Source organism: Ictalurus furcatus, chromosome 10, assembly GCF_023375685.1.
Source record: "Ictalurus furcatus strain D&B chromosome 10, Billie_1.0, whole genome shotgun sequence".
NCBI classification, from domain to species: Eukaryota; Metazoa; Chordata; class Actinopteri; order Siluriformes; family Ictaluridae; genus Ictalurus; species Ictalurus furcatus.
In genome coordinates, this window is record NC_071264.1 from 2,026,346 (window position 1) to 2,048,771 (window position 22,426).

At 42.2% G+C, this 22,426-nt stretch overlaps 1 protein-coding gene across 1 annotated transcript in view; it reads left to right on the forward strand.

Annotated features, from left to right (window-relative positions):
* The first annotated feature begins 380 nt into the window (after positions 1-380).
* The window catches only part of LOC128613863 (mucin-5AC), a 28,908-nt gene continuing 6,862 nt past the window's right edge, over positions 381-22,426 (forward strand). The window contains exons 1-30 of the mRNA XM_053634997.1: positions 381-609; positions 926-973; positions 1,067-1,328; positions 1,718-1,832; positions 1,997-2,087; positions 2,416-2,522; positions 2,900-3,113; positions 3,279-3,404; positions 3,499-3,616; positions 4,017-4,155; positions 4,287-4,397; positions 4,643-4,712; positions 4,870-5,010; positions 5,155-5,319; positions 5,470-5,564; positions 5,901-6,027; positions 6,696-6,948; positions 7,028-7,077; positions 7,537-7,637; positions 7,728-7,876; positions 7,956-8,094; positions 8,256-8,366; positions 8,586-8,765; positions 8,871-9,110; positions 9,457-9,613; positions 9,786-9,914; positions 10,016-10,163; positions 10,603-10,646; positions 10,752-10,970; positions 11,472-21,842. Coding sequence (XP_053490972.1) covers positions 534-609; positions 926-973; positions 1,067-1,328; positions 1,718-1,832; positions 1,997-2,087; positions 2,416-2,522; positions 2,900-3,113; positions 3,279-3,404; positions 3,499-3,616; positions 4,017-4,155; positions 4,287-4,397; positions 4,643-4,712; positions 4,870-5,010; positions 5,155-5,319; positions 5,470-5,564; positions 5,901-6,027; positions 6,696-6,948; positions 7,028-7,077; positions 7,537-7,637; positions 7,728-7,876; positions 7,956-8,094; positions 8,256-8,366; positions 8,586-8,765; positions 8,871-9,110; positions 9,457-9,613; positions 9,786-9,914; positions 10,016-10,163; positions 10,603-10,646; positions 10,752-10,970; positions 11,472-21,842 — 14,296 coding nt within the window. The 5' untranslated portion in view covers positions 381-533. The remainder of the gene's footprint in view (positions 610-925; positions 974-1,066; positions 1,329-1,717; positions 1,833-1,996; positions 2,088-2,415; positions 2,523-2,899; positions 3,114-3,278; positions 3,405-3,498; positions 3,617-4,016; positions 4,156-4,286; positions 4,398-4,642; positions 4,713-4,869; positions 5,011-5,154; positions 5,320-5,469; positions 5,565-5,900; positions 6,028-6,695; positions 6,949-7,027; positions 7,078-7,536; positions 7,638-7,727; positions 7,877-7,955; positions 8,095-8,255; positions 8,367-8,585; positions 8,766-8,870; positions 9,111-9,456; positions 9,614-9,785; positions 9,915-10,015; positions 10,164-10,602; positions 10,647-10,751; positions 10,971-11,471; positions 21,843-22,426) is intronic.

Below are 22,426 nucleotides of genomic sequence, written 5' to 3' on the forward strand. Positions count from 1 at the left end.
AGACCCTGGACCACACAATGCTTATATTTTGTTGCCAAATATCCCAGTGGTTTCATCTAACCCCAAGACAGTGGTCTCATCTGACCCCAAGACATGAGTAAATATTCAGATGCAGACATCCCAAACTTTTTGTTCATTAAGGTCCTGATTTTGCTGTTTTATTTCTCCATGATGTTAGACGGGTGTCAATTTCTACACGTTATATTACTAGAAATGATGGCTATTAATACTAATAATGACACTACTCAAATTAAAACAACCATATTAAGGTTATGGTCTATGACTAACACTAAAACAGAATAAGAGGTCCACCCATTCTCCTGAAGGCAAATTGCCTAAAAGGCTTCAAAGCCACGCCATCATCTAGCACAATCCAGTGAGATATTTGTCTTAGGAAAGTTAAACTACCTTATGGCCCCTCCTTAACTAAAGCTCAAGAATATGACGTAAAACTAAGGTAGTATAAAAATCAGACTGGACCAGGGAATTGTCACACCATACCTGTGGAGCGTTCGGCACTCCGCAACACCACTATGGGGACTTTAAATTTAATAACTGTAACGTTAACAATATGGCTCACTCTATCTATTGGACTGGTTGCTTCACAAAGTAAGTAAATGACTTAATAACTAAGTACTATTGCTAGGTCTAATATATCATACAATATGTTAAAAGTATAATATGTTATAAATGCTGTATTAATCAGAACTGGCTCCAATCCAGTGAATGTATCAGTTAATAATCATCTGCTTGATATGAATTACAAGATAGTAGATGTAAATGATACATACAGAAATATGTACAGAGTTGGAAATGAGTAATACATACTGTTTCAAAAGCGTACATTATAGAAATCAGTGTCTCTAATGAAGTGGGATAAGTTAATAGAATGAAAGAATAACTTTTATTTCTCTAAATATCTCAGCGACCGTAGCGATCATTGAACCGTTGACGAAAACCCAACTGATTTCAGGTAGACACGAATAAAATATACAACACCACGTTTTTTTTTTTACGTACACAAAGTTAAATGTTTAACACAATGACACCGTGCATCGTTTTTCAGGAATTGCATCAGCGCATAACGAGCTTGTCTGCAGCACGTGGGGAAATTACCACTTCTTGACCTTCGATGGAGACGCTTTCCAACTCCCATCCACATGTAACCACATCCTGACGTCGCAGTGCGGGGGCAGCTATGAAGAATTTAACGTTCAGATGAGACGGGCGATCGTGAACGGCAAGCCCACGATCAGCAAAATCACCCTGAAGCTGGACGGCACAGTGGTGGAGCTCGTTAAAGGCTTAATCAGCGTCAACGGCCAACCGTAAGCAAACACGCCCACTAGCAACAACTGTTTTAAATGATCAGTTATTACAAACCAAAAATGTTGAATTTGTTTTACAACATTGTCTTTATTCTCAAATTTGCTAAGTGAGTTGTATTGTTGCTATGGCGTCCAACCAAAATGAATGTACTAATTTGCATTTATATTCGTAGATATATCAATTAAAACATATACTCAAATTCCTTAGGGAAATTTTGACCCAAATGTGAAGAAAGTGAGGTAAAGCCATTTGAGTACATATACATGTTCACTGACGTTGAGTGGATCTATTCATATAATGTAGAATCCATGTCTTTTAAATTGCTTGTGATGCAGAAAAATATCTAATATGAGTTTTTTGTTTGTTTGTTTGTTTGTTTGTTTTTAAGGGTCAGTGTACCGTATGTCAGTGGCGGAGTTCATATTGAAAGGCTCAGCTCTTATCTCGCCATCAAATCCACAGTAGGGCTAACAGCCTTGTGGAATGAAGATGATGCCTTCATGGTAAATCTTTCTTCTTTGAATTTCATCTACAAATGAATCTACTTCTAGACCATGAATTTCCTAGCTTAATAATAAATCAGTGATTAAATATAGGTGACATACGAACGGTTGCGAAGCGGATGTTCATTGTCGGTTTCTTTTTGTTTGCTTTTTTTTTTTTACAGATCGAATTAGATTCAAAGTACAAAAATCAGACGTGTGGGCTTTGCGGCGACTTCAACGGAGTCCCGGGTTACGATGAACTAATTAAGAATGGTAATTATACTTTGGTCGAAAAGTCTGAAAATAAATGTCTTTAAAGTCAAGTAGGGATGCAGAGGGAATAGTAGTGTTGTCTTCTCAGAGCTCCAGGTTACCTGTAGGTGTGTATAGGTGGATTGGATACCTTGTGTGTGTGCATGGTGCCATGTAACGGACCGGCGTCCCATCCAGGACGTATTCCTGCCTCGTGTCCATTGTTCCTGCGATTAGCTTCACATCCTCTGCAACCCTGATCAGGCTTTACTGAAGATGAATGAAAAGCAAATGGAGTGTCCAGCTCATGCAAGGAAAAGGGTTTGAAATTTCTTTGTGTATGCCACAGGTGTGTCTCTCTCTCCTACTGATTATGGAACTCTCTGGAAGATGGACGGACCCACAGAAAGTTGTGACGACGAACCTGTAGAAGAATATAAGAACTGCGGAGATGAGGTACCAAAATCTATCAAACAGTTCCCATATCATTGTTTGAATTAGAGCTGTCACCATATATCGAAGCATTATAATGAACCGATACTGGTCACTAAAGCTAGATAGATTTCGTTAGATAGCTAGATAGATTAGCCCGCTAAAAGAGAAATGCTAACAGATAGCTACATAAAAGTTGGTATAAAACTGGATATTATTACACAAAGCAGTCATCATTGGTAAAGCAAAGCCTGTGAAGGCTCTAAATGGCTCAGAAGGTTGGTAGTAAACTATGTAAAATGAGGTATTAAATCAAATAAGGTAGTCAATTTAGATATATAAAACGGTACCTAAGCTCAATTTAAAAAAAAACAAAAAAACAATGTCGTCTTTCTGGACAGAATTTCTGCCGCCAGCTGTTCCTCAGGGAGGAGTTCAGCAGCTGCAACTCTCTGGTGTCGGTCGATGTGTTTGTGACAGCATGTATGGAGGATCTCTGCCAGTGTAACACAACTACAGACTCGTCCTGCTTGTGTCAAACTGTAGCAGAATATTCGCATCAGTGCGTCCACGCAGGAGGGAGACCACAAAACTGGAGGTCTGACGTCTTCTGCCGTGAGTAGAGACTTTTCCCCCTGGATTATTCTGATTGTAGCTTAATTAGACTGCGTTTTTTTTTCTACCTTTGTGTCCATCACAAATTCGGATATAACTTACATGAATGTGGGAAATATTAGTCTTGTCATCTCTTTGCTAAGATTATTTTGCTCACTCTTACAGCCAAGTCATGCCCAGATACCATGGCGTATACAGAGTGTGGGAGCCCATGTACCGATACCTGCTCGAACTCTGAGAGAGGAGAGGTGTGTGACGAACACTGCATTGATGGATGCTTCTGTCCTCCAGGTAATGTGCATCGACACCTTCGAGACATATCCCTAATAAACAGTCAAGCAAAATTTCTTTCATATCAAATCTAATATGTATTTTATATTTGAAGGCACTGTGTGGGACGATGTCACCAACTCCAGCTGTATTCCATTGAGTTCATGCTCCTGTGTTCATGAAGGACAAGTTTATAAGTCTGGGGAAAATTACGCAGCTAGCTGCAGAGAATGGTGAGACCTGTATAAATAAAAAGAAACAGGGTTTAAATGTAAAAGTCAAATCAAATCCAAAGGTGTACCGATTGTAGTTTTTGTTATTAGTATTATATTATAATTATATCACGTGAAGCAAAATCCAAGGCCATTCAGATATATCGTAACGCAAATGCTCACCTCTCCTGGCTAAATCACAGGACTGCTCTTTTTCCTTTTATATCATGTTTAGAGAGAACGACAGTATGTCTTCCTCACATCTAATTCATTTCTGGTCATTTTGACTGTAATTAGGTCTCATACACAACTACTGGCAAACATTTTGGATCACAATTCCTAGATGCCACATTGATCTTAGAGAGAATCGGTAGAGTTTTTTCCCCTCTCGTCTTACTGTTGTTATTTTATTTTGTTTCAGCACCTGCTCAGGAGGTCAGTGGACATGTGTGTATAAAGATTGCCCTGGTACCTGCTCGGTTTTGGGAGGTTCGCACATCATAACGTTTGACGAAAAACCCTACACGTTTCCCGGAGAGTGTTCGTACGTTCTTGCAAAGGTAACAGTCCTGACTTTAGCCTACAAACGGGGATTTCGGGTCGTTTTACTGATCAGATTGTTTTTAACCTACAAAATGAAGGGACTTTCTACTCATCATCATGCACTTTTTCCACACACCACTTTGTTTAGGAGTGCTCAGGTGTCGATTTCACCATTCTGGGTGATTTGATTAAATGTGGCCTGTCTGACAGCGAGACCTGCCTGAAAACAGTCACCCTTGCGTTATCACAAGGCAGTAAGGTAAGCGATAAGAAAAGCACGTTAACATGCTTCTGTGTTTGAAAGTTTTCCAACCGTAACATCTACTGAAATGTTTTTTATATCAGTATACTTTACATGGTAGTGAAACATAACTATCAATACAATTGGTAGTCAGGATATACTGTATGTGTCCATGATAATGGTGATATTATAATCTATTATAAGCAGTTATATATGCTCGTCTATTTCCAAATAAATATATTTTTCTACATTTTACTCTTCAGGTGATCCGAGTGGACTCGACTGGGAACGTTGACGTGGACAGGATTTACACACAGCTTCCACTTTTTACAGGTAGAACTCAGTCAATCTATCAGGACAAACAGATCAACACTGGAATGTTCCTTGTGAAACACAAAACAAAATAATTATATATAGCCATAATAATAATAATAATAATAATAATAATAATAATAATAAAGCATGTTGGTCCTTGATCATGTATCCACAGCTGAAGTGAGCATCTTCAAGCCATCATCATTCTACATCGTCATCAAGGTCATCAGCGTGAACCTTCTTCTAGAGATCCAGCTCGTTCCCATCATGCAGGTTTTCATCACGGTGGATAGAGCTTTTCAAGGACAAACATGTGGTGTGTACACGCCTTCAAGCTGTCTCATACATTAAAGCATTAAAGTAAACATTAAAGTGTACCGATGTTAAAAGTCAATAATTGGTCCTCATGTTTGAGAAGACTGTGATACTGTAAACTGAATCAACTTACACCATTGTGCAGGACTTTGTGGCAATTTCAACAACATCCAGGCCGACGATTTCACCACGGCTGGTGGACTTAGAGAAGGAACGGCGGTGGATTTTGCCAACACCTGGAAGACCAGAGCAAACTGCCCAGACATCCAGAGAACCTTCGAGAACCCGTGCAGTTTGAGCACTGAAAATGGTGCAGACGCAAAACCAGCCTTTGACTTATAAAATTTCACCCTAAAGGATGCCCATAAATGTCTTTTCCTCCTGTTTGCAAATATGTATCATAAATGTTCACGTAAAACATGTCAATTAAAGTTGTAAATCTTGGTGTTCTTTTTCACAGAGAAATACGCGCAGCACTGGTGCTCCCTGCTCTCAGATCCTAACGGAGTTTTCGCCAGCTGCCATTTAGAAATCAGCCCTGACACCTACAAATCGGTAAAATGGGCTGTTCTTAATCTTAAGTGTAATGTACTCGAGTCACCTTTTTCATTTTAACTGAGTGGAACAGACGTAAATAGGTAAAATCCAAATTATACTGTAGCTGTATATATATATATATATATATATATAAGGTATAGCATGTCACCTGAAATAGATGACGATGAAATCTGCTTTAAAACAATATTCTAGCAGTTTCTCTCATTGATTAAGTGAACAATTTTAAGGTTGTATTTAATCACAGCTGGTTGTTGTTCATTGTAGGTGTTGGTTATTTATACACATCTTTTAAAAAAGATATATATATATATATAATTTTTTGATTGCCTACAGAACTGTATCTATGACTCGTGTAACTGTGAGAAGTCAGAGGACTGCATGTGTGCTGCACTGTCTTCGTACGCACATGCATGTGCTGCTAAAGGGATCGTCCTCAACGGCTGGAGAGATGCTGCTTGCAGTGAGTTCAATATTTTGGCACTCAAACGGTGAAACAGTGAAACCACCCTAATAAAACAAATCTATATACTTGTGCAAGCAGATACGAAATACAAATAAGTCCTTGGAACATATTGAAATTTGGCTTGGCAAGCGATAATGTTTAACATTTCTTGGGACAGGTTTAAATTTTGTCTAAGGCGAAGCCGTTGAGTCAATAACCGCTTTAAGCAACTCAAATATGTCGTTCTGACTGAGATTAGTAAAGTAAATATGAGTTCAGAGAAACCAGGATCTGAAATTTACACATTCGGAATAAAAAAAAAAATAATAATAAAATGAACAAGCATGAATATTTGGATAATTGACAGAGACCAGCGTCAACACTAGGACTACACTACATTGAAATGAACTGTGATTTATATATATATATATATATATATATATATATATATATATATATATATATATATATATATATATATTATACATATATGAAAACAGATTGTCAGAATTAAAGTTGGACCTGAATTCTGATTTACAGTAAGAATACATTACTGACTATGTACTTAACATTTTATTGCCATCGCCAGCCAATCTCAAAGGATTTGTATTGTATTGCTGCAAAATCTGATAGAACATGATAAGCAACAGCTAATTGCTGACGTTGTTGTTGTTTTTTGTACTCAGAGAACTACACAGTGTGCCCTAGCACCTTAGTTTACTCATATGAAATGACCAGCTGTCAGCGTACATGCCGCACCATCGGGCAGAACGACTACGTCTGCAGCATCAGCACCACGCCAGTGGACGGCTGCGGGTGCGAATCGGGCACCTACATGAACGAAAAAGGAATTTGCGTTACGGCAAACAACTGCCCATGTTACGATTCAAACACAGTCATTCAGCCTGGCGAGATCATTAGCAAAGACGGCACCACATGGTAAGAATAAAAAAAGAAAAATATTCATCAAGTGAAATGATCAAATGAGTGTTGATTCTGATTTCTTATCCAATTACAGCTCATGTAAGCAAGGCAAACTGAGCTGCATCGGTGTCCTGAGAGTGCAAGGTATGTAACAGTTTGCTCCTGATTATTATTATTATTATTATTATTATTATTATTATTATTATTATTATTATTCACTTCATGTACATTTCAGAAAGGCTATACGTGAAATATGTTCAATCCTGTATAAAAATCATTAAAAAACAAAGGAAAATACATAAAGATGAGCAACAATGTTCTCAATCACAGTTTCATGACACATTTAATCTGAAAACAAATCTTAATTTAAAGATTACATCATAATATTTATTTATTAATATGACTTACAAGTAATCAGACTTACCGTTCCATACTGTCACCAATTTATATGAAAACATATTTGTTTTTGTTTTTTGCAAGATCTCAAAAGTGCCTTAACATAATCAAGAAGCTATATTCCTTTTTTTTTTTTTTTAAATTATTATTATTTCCACCAAAATCAGTGATATACTGTGTATTGAACACGCACATTGTTTACTCTAGAATGTGCTGAATCTATGACATACTTCAACTGTTCCACCTCTGCTCCCGGAAGCAAAGGCTCTGAATGTCAGAAGAGCTGCCAGACACTGGACATGGACTGTGTGAGTTATCGTTACTAAAAGAAAAATCCAGTCATTTTCCCCCTTTACGATGTCATTCACGAATCATAATATTACACTGCGTCCCTACAGATCAGCACAGAGTGTGTGTCCGGCTGTGTGTGTCCCTCTGGCCTGGTGTCATACAACGGTGGTTGTATCACTGAAGACCTTTGTCCATGTGTCCATAACGGAGAGAAATATCAAGCTGGAGAGAGCGTTCAAGATGGCTGCAACACATGGTATTTACAAATATATATATATTTTTTATTTCATTCTTTATATCCATAGTGTTTGACTCACGTCTAATATCTCTTACAGCACATGTAAGGACAGAAAATGGCAGTGCACCATGAATCAGTGCAGAGGGACATGTAGCATCTATGGAGATGGCCATTACATAACCTTTGATGAAAAACAATACACGTTTAATGGAAACTGTGAATATGCCCTTGCTCAGGTACTGATTATATATATATATATATATATATATATATATAGAGAGAGAGAGAGAGAGAGAGAGAGAGAGATAAAAACAACCAAACATGCTAACATAATTCAAAAGATATTCATGTGTCGTTGATAAATAAATGCAACCCTATTTTATAATGTGATGTGCAGGACTTCTGTAGTGGCAGTAGCAGCAACGGCACTTTCAGAGTCATCACTGAAAACATTCCCTGTGGAACAACCGGCACCACCTGCTCTAAAGCCATCAAACTCTTCATTGGAGTAAGTTCCATTTACCAACGTGTGATCAAATGCGTATACATGCATAGGCATGTGTATTCCAGTTATTCTTACTATTGGTATGTTTGTTGCCAAGCAACCTCATACATTTCACACTGTCCCAGGAGTTCATACACAAATCATAGAGACAAATCTAGCTAGAGAGCTAGGGAAAGAAAACATGCCCTTAGGTGAATGAAAACAAATGTATTTTACTCACAGAGCAATGAGCTGATCCTCACAGATGGAACATACCAAGTGGTACAGAGAGGCAATGGAGATGAAATCCCGTACCAGATCCGCACGATGGGAAACTACTTGGTGGTTGAGACCTATAACGGCGTAATGCTCGTATGGGACAGAAAAACAACAATATACATTGTGCTCAGTCCTGGCTTTAATGTGAGTATTTATGCCTCATTATTATTATTATTATTATTATTATTATTATTATTATTATTATTAGTGCAATATAGTTTTGATATATTATGCTGCCTTAACTCACAGGGAAATGTGTGCGGCCTGTGTGGAAACTTTGATGGAAATGCCAACAATGACTTCACCACAAGAAGCCAAGAAGTTGTCATTGACCAACTGACCTTCGGAAATAGCTGGAAAGTGTCTCCGACTTGTCCAGAGGCATTTGCCGTTCAAGAGCCATGCACTAATAATCCGTACAGGGAGGCCTGGGCACAGAAACAGTGCAGCATTATAAATAGTGACACTTTCGCCGCTTGCCATTCAAAGGTATCATCACAATACAGACACAATACGAAACTTTTTGTCTATAACTACATGCTGGGAAGAAAAATTGTGGTTTTGTCTGGGGTGAGGTGGAGGGTGAGCAGTCAATAGGGAGACTGGATTTTAATGACATTTTGAAAGTCTTATTAGAGAACATTTACATAAAAATATTGAGTTGAAGACACACTAGTAAACAACTATCAAATCTATGAACGAAGATTCGTATCAGAAGTGATTGTGTGTAGCATTCGATGATGGAAAGACATAAGCTGTGGCATTATTTTGTAGCATCCAACTGTCCGAGCAATGAAATGCATCATCAGCATGAGCAATATTATTTTTTTCCTAGGTGGAACCAGCTTCTTATTATTCCGCATGTGTGAGTGATGCATGTGCTTGTGACAGTGGAGGAGACTGTGAGTGTTTCTGTACTGCTGTAGCAGCCTATGCTAAGGCCTGTAATGCTGCTGGAGTGTGTGTTTCCTGGAGAAGCCCAAAGATTTGCCGTGAGTCAAGTCTTTCTTCATATTAGTGCTGAAAGGGTAGGGAAATTTCACAGTATGATACCTGTAGTCTCTATAGTTGTGTTACTAATGTTAAGGGATGTTGGTGATCTACTAATTTAACATATACTGCACACAAATGAGTGTTAAAATGATGATGATGTTGTTGTTGCAGCATTGTTTTGCGATTACTACAACCCACCTGGTGAGTGTGAGTGGCACTACAAGCCTTGTGGTCACACATGTCTGAAGACCTGCAGGAACCCCACAGGAAACTGCACAATGAAGACTCCAGCACTGGAAGGTATGAGCTATGAATATAAGTCCTAGGAGAAAAGTTTTGTAGTGAATTTGCAGACAGCACATGAAAATGACATCATAATGATGTCCCCTTGATCTTTGCAGGTTGTTATCCTGAATGCCCAGAAGATCTCCCCTTGTTCGATGAGGATAACATGAAGTGTGTGGCAGAGGACCAGTGTGGCTGCTACGCTGAAATGCTACGTTACGATATTGGGCAATCTGTCCCTGCTAAGAACAACTGTCAGAAATGGTATGTTTATTACAGGCTTCTATTTAGTTCTAGACAAAATGTTGGTACTGGTCAGTATTGTGACACTGGCAAGGTGATAAATGATTTATTAACTAGAGTAATTGCATTTAATTGCCTTTTCTATTCCACATGCAGCAATTCTAGAAACTACTTTAGAAAACTACTTCAAACTCTCTTCAGTATATATATATATATATATATATATATATATATATATATATATATATATATATATATATTTCATGCATTTGCATTTTTTATTTGATATTTTTATTTTTAAACCCTTTCATGGCCTTTAATTGAATTTATTGCATGGTACATTGAGAGCATTGTAAAAGTGTTATTTGTTATATAGACTAGTCAAATAGTTGACATTAGTACTATACATGCTGCATACTACAAAATAATTAATTCACATAACTTCTGTTTTAATATCAAGCGAGTGCACATCAAATGGAGTGAGCTGCAATTATAATGTAAACGGTGAGCATTTTCAAAATCTATTTCATTTTGATCTATTTTCATTTGCAGTATATTCGACATTTATGTCACCTAGTTCTCAGTAACAACCTTATTCTGTGTTCCCAGCTTGTACATGCCAACATAATAATACTATGTACAAGTATGGAGACATCATTTACCACACAATGGATGGACTTGGAAACTGCATTATTGCTATTTGTGCTGAGGATGGAAACATTAATAAGACAGTGGCTCCTTGTGAAACTACAGTTGCCCCAACAGTACCAACAACACCACTGACTACAACAGCAAAGCCTACAACAGTATTTGTTTTTACCACACCAGGTGTGTATCATTAGAAATATAACTAAAAAGCAAATGTCTACTGAGCATCAGAAATTACAGCACATACTAAATAAAATTTTTGGAGACAAAGCACCTACCAACTGAAAAAAGAAGCACTATAACATGGCCAAAAGCATGCATAAGTTTATTATGAACATTTACAGAAGGTGACTGCATCAGGTATTTAGGAATATATTTGGTATACTCCATTTACAAGCTTCCAAATAGAAAAATATATAAATATTATATATATATATATATATATATATATATATATATATATATATATATATATATATATATGTATGTATGTATTTAAAAATACAATACAATAAAACTGAAAGAAAAAAAAGGCAATTTCAACCTCAACATCATTACTTTAAATTAGCATGCACTAGTAGCCCAAGAGAATAAACAGTAATCTTATGAAATCATTATTTATACAAATTAAGAATGACTAAACCTGATTCAGTGCCTTTTATTCATCCTCTTGATAAACAGAAACAACAACTCCAAGTGCAACAACCACAGAAGCACCTACAGCAACTCCAGAAATCACGACAAGTGAAACCACACAAATCTCTGTGACAACAGCAACAACAGCAATTGCTGCAATCACAAAGACACCTAGCATACTCACAGGCACAACAGGCACAACAGGCACAACAGTAAAATTCACAACATCAATGGAAAGCATGTCACCTTCCTTACCAACAGAAATTACAAGCACAGCTCCACCAAAGACAACAGCCGTGCCGACAGGTGTACCGACTACTCAGCCTTTGGAAACTACTATTGCCAAAGAAACCACTATTTCCCCAGAAAAAACAACATTGCCAATTACAACTGCTCCCATCACAACCACCACAGGACCAGAAGTAACGAGCAGTCTGCCTTCCACAGAGACCACCATTTCACCAGAAATAACAACATTGACAACCAAACCAGTTGTAAAGGTAACCACAGTGCTTCCAGAAGTGACGACCGCTGAGGTTCCTACATCTCCTTCCAAAGAGACCACAGGTCCAGCAGAAACAACAGCGCTGACCACCACAGCTGCTCCAAAGACAACATCCGTGCCAACAGTTGTACCGACCACTCAACCTTTGGAAACTACTATTGCCGAGGAAACCACTATTTCCCCAGAAAAAACAACATTGCCAATTACAACTCCTCCAATCACCACCACCACAGGACCAGAAGTAACGAGCAGTCGGCCTTCCACAGAGACCACCATTTCACCAGAAATAACAACATTGACAACCAAACCAGTTGTAAAGGTAACCACAGTGCTTCCAGAAGTGACGACCACTGAGGTTCCTACATCTCCTTCCAAAGAGACCACAGGTCCAGCAGAAACAACAGCACTGACCACCACAGCTGCTCCAAAGACAACATCCGTGCCAACAGTTGTACCGACTACTCAGCCTTTGGAAACTACTATTGCCAAAGAAACCACTATTTCCCCAGAAAAAACAACATTGCCAATTACAACTGCTCCCATCACAACCACCACAGGACCAGAAGTAACGAGCAGTCTGCCTTCCACAGAGACCACCATTTCACCAGAAATAACAACATTGACAACCAAACCAGTTGTAAAGGTAACCACAGTGCTTCCAGAAGTGACGACCACTGAGGTTCCTACATCTCCTTCCAAAGAGACCACAGGTCCAGGAGAAACAACAGCGCTGACCACCACAGCTGCTCCAAAGACAACATCCGTGCCAACAGTTGTACCGACCACTCAACCTTTGGAAACTACTATTGCCGAGGAAACCACTATTTCCCCAGAAAAAACAACATTGCCAATTACAACTCCTCCAATCACCACCACCACAGGACCAGAAGTAACGAGCAGTCGGCCTTCCACAGAGACCACCATTTCACCAGAAATAACAACATTGACAACCAAACCAGTTGTAAAGGTAACCACAGTGCTTCCAGAAGTGACGACCACTGAGGTTCCTACATCTCCTTCCAAAGAGACCACAGGTCCAGCAGAAACAACAGCACTGACCACCACAGCTGCTCCAAAGACAACATCCGTGCCAACAGTTGTACCGACCACTCAACCTTTGGAAACTACCATTGCCGAGGAAACCACTATTTCCCCAGAAAAAACAACATTGCCAATTACAACTCCTCCACTCACCACCACCACAGGACCAGAAGTAACGAGCAGTCGGCCTTCCACAGAGACCACCATTTCACCAGAAATAACAACATTGACAACCAAACCAGTTGTAAAGGTAACCACAGTGCTTCCAGAAGTGACGACCACTGAGGTTCCTACATCTCCTTCCAAAGAGACCACAGGTCCAGCAGAAACAACAGCACTGACCACCACAGCTGCTCCAAAGACAACATCCGTGCCAACAGTTGTACCGACCACTCAACCTTTGGAAACTACTATTGCCGAGGAAACCACTATTTCCCCAGAAAAAACAACACTGCCAATTACAACTGCTCCCATCACCACCACCACAGGACCAGAAGTAACGAGCACTCTGCCTTCCACAGAGACCACCATTTCACCAGAAATAACAACATTGACAACCAAACCAGTTGTAAAGGTAACCACAGTGCTTCCAGAAGTGACGACCACTGAGGTTCCTACATCTCCTTCCAAAGAGACCACAGGTCCAGCAGAAACAACAGCACTGACCACCACAGCTGCTCCAAAGACAACATCCGTGCCAACAGTTGTACCGACCACTCAGCCTTTGGAAACTACTATTGCCGAGGAAACCACTATTTCCCCAGAAAAAACAACATTGCCAATTACAACTCCTCCAATCACCACCACCACAGGACCAGAAGTAACGAGCAGTCGGCCTTCCACAGAGACCACCATTTCACCAGAAATAACAACATTGACAACCAAACCAGTTGTAAAGGTAACCACAGTGCTTCCAGAAGTGACGACCACTGAGGTTCCTACATCTCCTTCCAAAGAGACCACAGGTCCAGCAGAAACAACAGCACTGACCACCACAGCTGCTCCAAAGACAACATCCGTGCCAACAGTTGTACCGACCACTCAGCCTTTGGAAACTACTATTGCCGAGGAAACCACTATTTCCCCAGAAAAAACAACATTGCCAATTACAACTCCTCCACTCACCACCACCACAGGACCAGAAGTAACGAGCAGTCGGCCTTCCACAGAGACCACCATTTCACCAGAAATAACAACACTGACAACCAAACCAGTTATAAAGGTAACCACAGTGCTTCCAGAAGTGACGACCACTGAGGTTCCTACATCTCCTCCCAAAGAGACCACAGGTCCAGCAGAAACAACAGCACTGACCACCACAGCTGCTCCAAAGACAACATCCGTGCCAACAGTTGTACCGACCACTCAACCTTTGGAAACTACTATTGCCGAGGAAACCACTATTTCCCCAGAAAAAACAACACTGCCAATTACAACTGCTCCCATCACCACCACCACAGGACCAGAAGTAACGAGCACTCTGCCTTCCACAGAGACCACCATTTCACCAGAAATAACAACATTGACAACCAAACCAGTTGTAAAGGTAACCACAGTGCTTCCAGAAGTGACGACCACTGAGGTTCCTACATCTCCTTCCAAAGAGACCACAGGTCCAGCAGAAACAACAGCACTGACCACCACAGCTGCTCCAAAGACAACATCCGTGCCAACAGTTGTACCGACCACTCAGCCTTTGGAAACTACTATTGCCGAGGAAACCACTATTTCCCCAGAAAAAACAACATTGCCAATTACAACTCCTCCAATCACCACCACCACAGGACCAGAAGTAACGAGCAGTCGGCCTTCCACAGAGACCACCATTTCACCAGAAATAACAACATTGACAACCAAACCAGTTGTAAAGATAACCACAGTGCTTCCAGAAGTGACGACCACTGAGGTTCCTACATCTCCTTCCAAAGAGACCACAGGTCCAGCAGAAACAACAGCACTGACCACCACAGCTGCTCCAAAGACAACATCCGTGCCAACAGTTGTACCGACCACTCAGCCTTTGGAAACTACTATTGCCGAGGAAACCACTATTTCCCCAGAAAAAACAACATTGCCAATTACAACTCCTCCAATCACCACCACCACAGGACCAGAAGTAACGAGCAGTCGGCCTTCCACAGAGACCACCATTTCACCAGAAATAACAACACTGACAACCAAACCAGTTGTAAAGGTAACCACAGTGCTTCCAGAAGTGACGACCACTGAGGTTCCTACATCTCCTCCCAAAGAGACCACAGGTCCAGCAGAAACAACAGCACTGACCACCACAGCTGCTCCAAAGACAACATCCGTGCCAACAGTTGTACCGACCACTCAACCTTTGGAAACTACTACTGCCGAGGAAACCACTATTTCCCCAGAAAAAACAACACTGCCAATTACAACTGCTCCCATCACCACCACCACAGGACCAGAAGTAACGAGCAGTCGGCCTTCCACAGAGACCACCATTTCACCAGAAATAACAACATTGACAACCAAACCAGTTGTAAAGGTAACCACAGTGCTTCCAGAAGTGACGACCACTGAGGTTCCTACATCTCCTTCCAAAGAGACCACAGGTCCAGCAGAAACAACAGCACTGACCACCACAGCTGCTCCAAAGACAACATCCGTGCCAACAGTTGTACCGACCACTCAGCCTTTGGAAACTACTATTGCCGAGGAAACCACTATTTCCCCAGAAAAAACAACATTGCCAATTACAACTCCTCCACTCACCACCACCACAGGACCAGAAGTAACGAGCAGTCGGCCTTCCACAGAGACCACCATTTCACCAGAAATAACAACACTGACAACCAAACCAGTTGTAAAGGTAACCACAGTGCTTCCAGAAGTGACGACCACTGAGGTTCCTACATCTCCTCCCAAAGAGACCACAGGTCCAGCAGAAACAACAGCACTGACCACCACAGCTGCTCCAAAGACAACATCCGTGCCAACAGTTGTACCGACCACTCAACCTTTGGAAACTACTATTGCCGAGGAAACCACTATTTCCCCAGAAAAAACAACATTGCCAATCACAACTCCTCCAATCACCACCACCACAGGACCAGAAGTAACGAGCAGTCGGCCTTCCACAGAGACCACCATTTCACCAGAAATAACAACATTGACAACCAAACCAGTTGTAAAGGTAACCACAGTGCTTCCAGAAGTGACGACAACTGAGGTTCCTACATCTCCTTCCAAAGAGACCACAGGTCCAGCAGAAACAACAGCACTGACCACCACAGCTGCTCCAAAGACAACATCTGTGCCAACAGTTGTACCGACCACTCAACCTTTGGAAACTACTATTGCCGAGGAAACCACTATTTCCCCAGAAAAAACAACATTGCCAATCACAACTCCTCCAATCACCACCACCACAGGACCAGAAGTAACGAGCAGTCGGCCTTCCACAGAGACCACCATTTCACCAGAAATAACAACATTGACAACCAAACCAGTTGTAAAGGTAACCACAGTGCTTCCAGAAGTGACGACCACTGAGGTTCCTACATCTCCTTCCAAAGAGACCACAGGTCCAGCAGAAACAACAGCACTGACCACCACAGCTGTTCCAAAGACAACATCTGTGCCAACAGTTGTACCGACCACTCAACCTTTGGAAACTACTATTGCCGAGGAAACCACTATTTCCCCAGAAAAAACAACATTGCCAATCACAACTCCTCCAATCACCACCACCACAGGACCAGAAGTAACGAGCAGTCGGCCTTCCACAGAGACCACCATTTCACCAGAAATAACAACATTGACAACCAAACCAGTTGTAAAGGTAACCACAGTGCTTCCAGAAGTGACGACCACTGAGGTTCCTACATCTCCTTCCAAAGAGACCACAGGTCCAGCAGAAACAACAGCACTGACCACCACAGCTGCTCCAAAGACAACATCCGTGCCAACAGTTGTACCGACCACTCAACCTTTGGAAACTACCATTGCCGAGGAAACCACTATTTCCCCAGAAAAAACAACATTGCCAATTACAACTCCTCCAATCACCACCACCACAGGACCAGAAGTAACGAGCAGTCGGCCTTCCACAGAGACCACCATTTCACCAGAAATAACAACATTGACAACCAAACCAGTTGTAAAGGTAACCACAGTGCTTCCAGAAGTGACGACCACTGAGGTTCCTACATCTCCTTCCAAAGAGACCACAGGTCCAGCAGAAACAACAGCACTGACCACCACAGCTGCTCCAAAGACAACATCCGTGCCAACAGTTGTACCGACCACTCAGCCTTTGGAAACTACTATTGCCGAGGAAACCACTATTTCCCCAGAAAAAACAACATTGCCAATTACAACTCCTCCACTCACCACCACCACAGGACCAGAAGTAACGAGCAGTCGGCCTTCCACAGAGACCACCATTTCACCAGAAATAACAACACTGACAACCAAACCAGTTGTAAAGGTAACCACAGTGCTTCCAGAAGTGACGACCACTGAGGTTCCTACATCTCCTCCCAAAGAGACCACAGGTCCAGCAGAAACAACAGCACTGACCACCACAGCTGCTCCAAAGACAACATCCGTGCCAACAGTTGTACCGACAACTCAACCTTTGGAAACTACTATTGCCGAGGAAACCACTATTTCCCCAGAAAAAACAACATTGCCAATCACAACTCCTCCAATCACCACCACCACAGGACCAGAAGTAACGAGCAGTCGGCCTTCCACAGAGACTACCATTTCACCAGAAATAACAACATTGACAACCAAACCAGTTGTAAAGGTAACCACAGTGCTTCCAGAAGTGACGACCACTGAGGTTCCTACATCTCCTTCCAAAGAGACCACAGGTCCAGCAGAAACAACAGCACTGACCACCACAGCTGTTCCAAAGACAACATCTGTGCCAACAGTTGTACCGACCACTCAACCTTTGGAAACTACTATTGCCGAGGAAACCACTATTTCCCCAGAAAAAACAACATTGCCAATCACAACTCCTCCAATCACCACCACCACAGGACCAGAAGTAACGAGCAGTCGGCCTTCCACAGAGACCACCATTTCACCAGAAATAACAACATTGACAACCAAACCAGTTGTAAAGGTAACCACAGTGCTTCCAGAAGTGACGACCACTGAGGTTCCTACATCTCCTTCCAAAGAGACCACAGGTCCAGCAGAAACAACAGCACTGACCACCACAGCTGCTCCAAAGACAACATCCGTGCCAACAGTTGTACCGACCACTCAACCTTTGGAAACTACCATTGCCGAGGAAACCACTATTTCCCCAGAAAAAACAACATTGCCAATTACAACTCCTCCAATCACCACCACCACAGGACCAGAAGTAACGAGCAGTCGGCCTTCCACAGAGACCACCATTTCACCAGAAATAACAACATTGACAACCAAACCAGTTGTAAAGGTAACCACAGTGCTTCCAGAAGTGACGACCACTGAGGTTCCTACATCTCCTTCCAAAGAGACCACAGGTCCAGCAGAAACAACAGCACTGACCACCACAGCTGTTCCAAAGACAACATCCGTGCCAACAGTTGTACCGACCACTCAACCTTTGGAAACTACTATTGCCGAGGAAACCACTATTTCCCCAGAAAAAACAACATTGCCAATCACAACTCCTCCAATCACCACCACCACAGGACCAGAAGTAACGAGCAGTCGGCCTTCCACAGAGACCACCATTTCACCAGAAATAACAACATTGACAACCAAACCAGTTGTAAAGGTAACCACAGTGCTTCCAGAAGTGACGACCACTGAGGTTCCTACATCTCCTTCCAAAGAGACCACAGGTCCAGCAGAAACAACAGCACTGACCACCACAGCTGCTCCAAAGACAACATCCGTGCCAACAGTTGTACCGACCACTCAACCTTTGGAAACTACCATTGCCGAGGAAACCACTATTTCCCCAGAAAAAACAACATTGCCAATCACAACTCCTCCAATCACCACCACCACAGGACCAGAAGTAACGAGCAGTCGGCCTTCCACAGAGACCACCATTTCACCAGAAATAACAACATTGACAACCAAACCAGTTGTAAAGGTAACCACAGTGCTTCCAGAAGTGACGACCACTGAGGTTCCTACATCTCCTTCCAAAGAGACCACAGGTCCAGCAGAAACAACAGCACTGACCACCACAGCTGTTCCAAAGACAACATCCGTGCCAACAGTTGTACCGACCACTCAACCTTTGGAAACTACTATTGCCGAGGAAACCACTATTTCCCCAGAAAAAACAACATTGCCAATTACAACTCCTCCAATCACCACCACCACAGGACCAGAAGTAACGAGCAGTCGGCCTTCCACAGAGACCACCATTTCACCAGAAATAACAACATTGACAACCAAACCAGTTGTAAAGGTAACCACAGTGTTTCCAGAAGTGACAACCACTGAGGTTCCTACATCTCCTTCCAAAGAGACCACAGGTCCAGCAGAAACAACAGCACTGACCACCACAGCTGCTCCAAAGACAACATCCGTGCCAACAGTTGTACCGACCACTCAACCTTTGGAAACTACCATTGCCGAGGAAACCACTATTTCCCCAGAAAAAACAACACTGCCAATTACAACTGCTCCCATCACCACCACGACAGGACCAGAAGTAACGAGCAGTCGGCCTTCCACAGAGACCACCATTTCACCAGAAATAACAACATTGACAACCAAACCAGTTGTAAAGGTAACCACAGTGCTTCCAGAAGTGACGACCACTGAGGTTCCTACATCTCCTTCCAAAGAGACCACAGGTCCAGCAGAAACAACAGCACTGACCACCACAGCTGCTCCAAAGACAACATCCGTGCCAACAGTTGTACCGACCACTCAGCCTTTGGAAACTACTATTGCCGAGGAAACCACTATTTCCCCAGAAAAAACAACATTGCCAATCACAACTCCTCCAATCACCACCACCACAGGACCAGAAGTAACGAGCAGTCGGCCTTCCACAGAGACCACCATTTCACCAGAAATAACAACATTGACAACCAAACCAGTTGTAAAGGTAACCACAGTGCTTCCAGAAGTGACGACCACTGAGGTTCCTACATCTCCTTCCAAAGAGACCACAGGTCCAGCAGAAACAACAGCACTGACCACCACAGCTGCTCCAAAGACAACATCCGTGCCAACAGTTGTACCGACCACTCAGCCTTTGGAAACTACTATTGCTGAGGAAACCACTATTTCCCCAGAAAAAACAACATTGCCAATTACAACTCCTCCAATCACCACCACCACAGGACCAGAAGTAACGAGCAGTCGGCCTTCCACAGAGACCACCATTTCACCAGAAATAACAACATTGACAACCAAACCAGTTGTAAAGGTAACCACAGTGCTTCCAGAAGTGACGACCGCTGAGGTTCCTACATCTCCTTCCAAAGAGACCACAGGTCCAGCAGAAACAACAGCGCTGACCACCACAGCTGCTCCAAAGACAACATCCGTGCCAACAGTTGTACCGACCACTCAACCTTTGGAAACTACTATTGCCAAAGAAACCACTATTTCCCCGGAAAAAACAACATTGCCAATTACAACTGCTCCCATCACCACCACCACAGGACCAGAAGTAACGAGCAGTCTGCCTTCCACAGAGACCACCATTTCACCAGAAATAACAACATTGACAACCAAACCAGTTGTAAAGGTAACCACAGTGCTTCCAGAAGTGACGACCACTGAGGTTCCTACATCTCCTTCCAAAGAGACCACAGGTCCAGCAGAAACAACAGCACTGACCACCACAGCTGCTCCAAAGACAACATCCGTGCCAACAGTTGTACCGACCACTCAACCTTTGGAAACTACCATTGCCGAGGAAACCACTATTTCCCCAGAAAAAACAACATTGCCAATAACAACTCCTCCAATCACCACCACCACAGGACCAGAAGTAACGAGCAGTCGGCCTTCCACAGAGACCACCATTTCACCAGAAATAACAACATTGACAACCAAACCAGTTGTAAAGGTAACCACAGTGCTTCCAGAAGTGACGACCACTGAGGTTCCTACATCTCCTTCCAAAGAGACCACAGGTCCAGCAGAAACAACAGCACTGACCACCACAGCTGCTCCAAAGACAACATCCGTGCCAACAGTTGTACCGACCACTCAACCTTTGGAAACTACTATTGCCGAGGAAACCACTATTTCCCCAGAAAAAACAACATTGGCAATTACAACTGCTCCCATCACCACCACCACAGGACCAGAAGTAACGAGCACTCTGCCTTCCACAGAGACCACCATTTCACCAGAAATAACAACATTGACAACCAAACCAGTTGTAAAGGTAACCACAGTGCTTCCAGAAGTGACGACCACTGAGGTTCCTACATCTCCTTCCAAAGAGACCACAGGTCCAGCAGAAACAACAGCATTGACCACCACAGCTGCTCCAAAGACAACATCCGTGCCAACAGTTGTACCGACCACTCAGCCTTTGGAAACTACTATTGCCGAGGAAACCACTATTTCCCCAGAAAAAACAACACTGCCAATTACAACTGCTCCCATCACCACCACCAAAGGACCAGAAGAAACCTCTATTTTACCAGAAAAAACAACACTGCCAATTACAACTCCCTCCATCACCCCTACCACAGGACCAGAAATAACAACGGCGACAAGTATCCCGACTTCACTATTCACCACATCTATTCCTACGACAACAATTGCAATTTTAACTGGACCCAAACCAACTACTTTACTTCCAACAACAGGCTTGCAAAAGAACATTAGTAGTACTATAACTTCACCTGTGACATCAGCAGCAGTCTGTTGTTTTGTGAATGGAACAAATTATCCCTCAGGTAAGACTTATTCACAACTAGTATATATATATAAAAGTTATTTTATGTATCATAGTTACTCAACTGCCATTGAAAATCAGGTTTATTGCCAATCTTCCAGCTGTTTGCAATGAACAAATCAAACAAAAGCAAGTGAAATACTTCAACACAATGAATGCTTCAATTGGTGTTGGGATTCTATTCTCCACCGAACAGAATCCCAAAACTTCTGTGGCTAATTTATATGATTTTGAACAACATTTTTTGTGCTTTTGGGTCAGTAGTGGCGTACGTCTTGGAGTTCTGGCATGGAAACTTTCTGCGTTTAGTACGCACCTTACTGTACTCACTGAAACCTCAGTGCCTGTTACACCAAGTCTTGCTGCAGGTCTTTTGCAGTCACTCGAGGGTTTTTCACAACCTGCCTTCTCAGAAATCTGCTTGCAGCAGTTGATAGTTTCCTTTTTCTGCCTCGTCCAGGTAGCGTACACTCAACAAACCCCTAGCCAGTTCAGGTATTTCATGTCTTCCAGCTCAAGCACATCTGGTGCAACTAATGAAGCCCTTGATTAGTTCTATCAGGTGTGCTTGGAACAACACCTGTT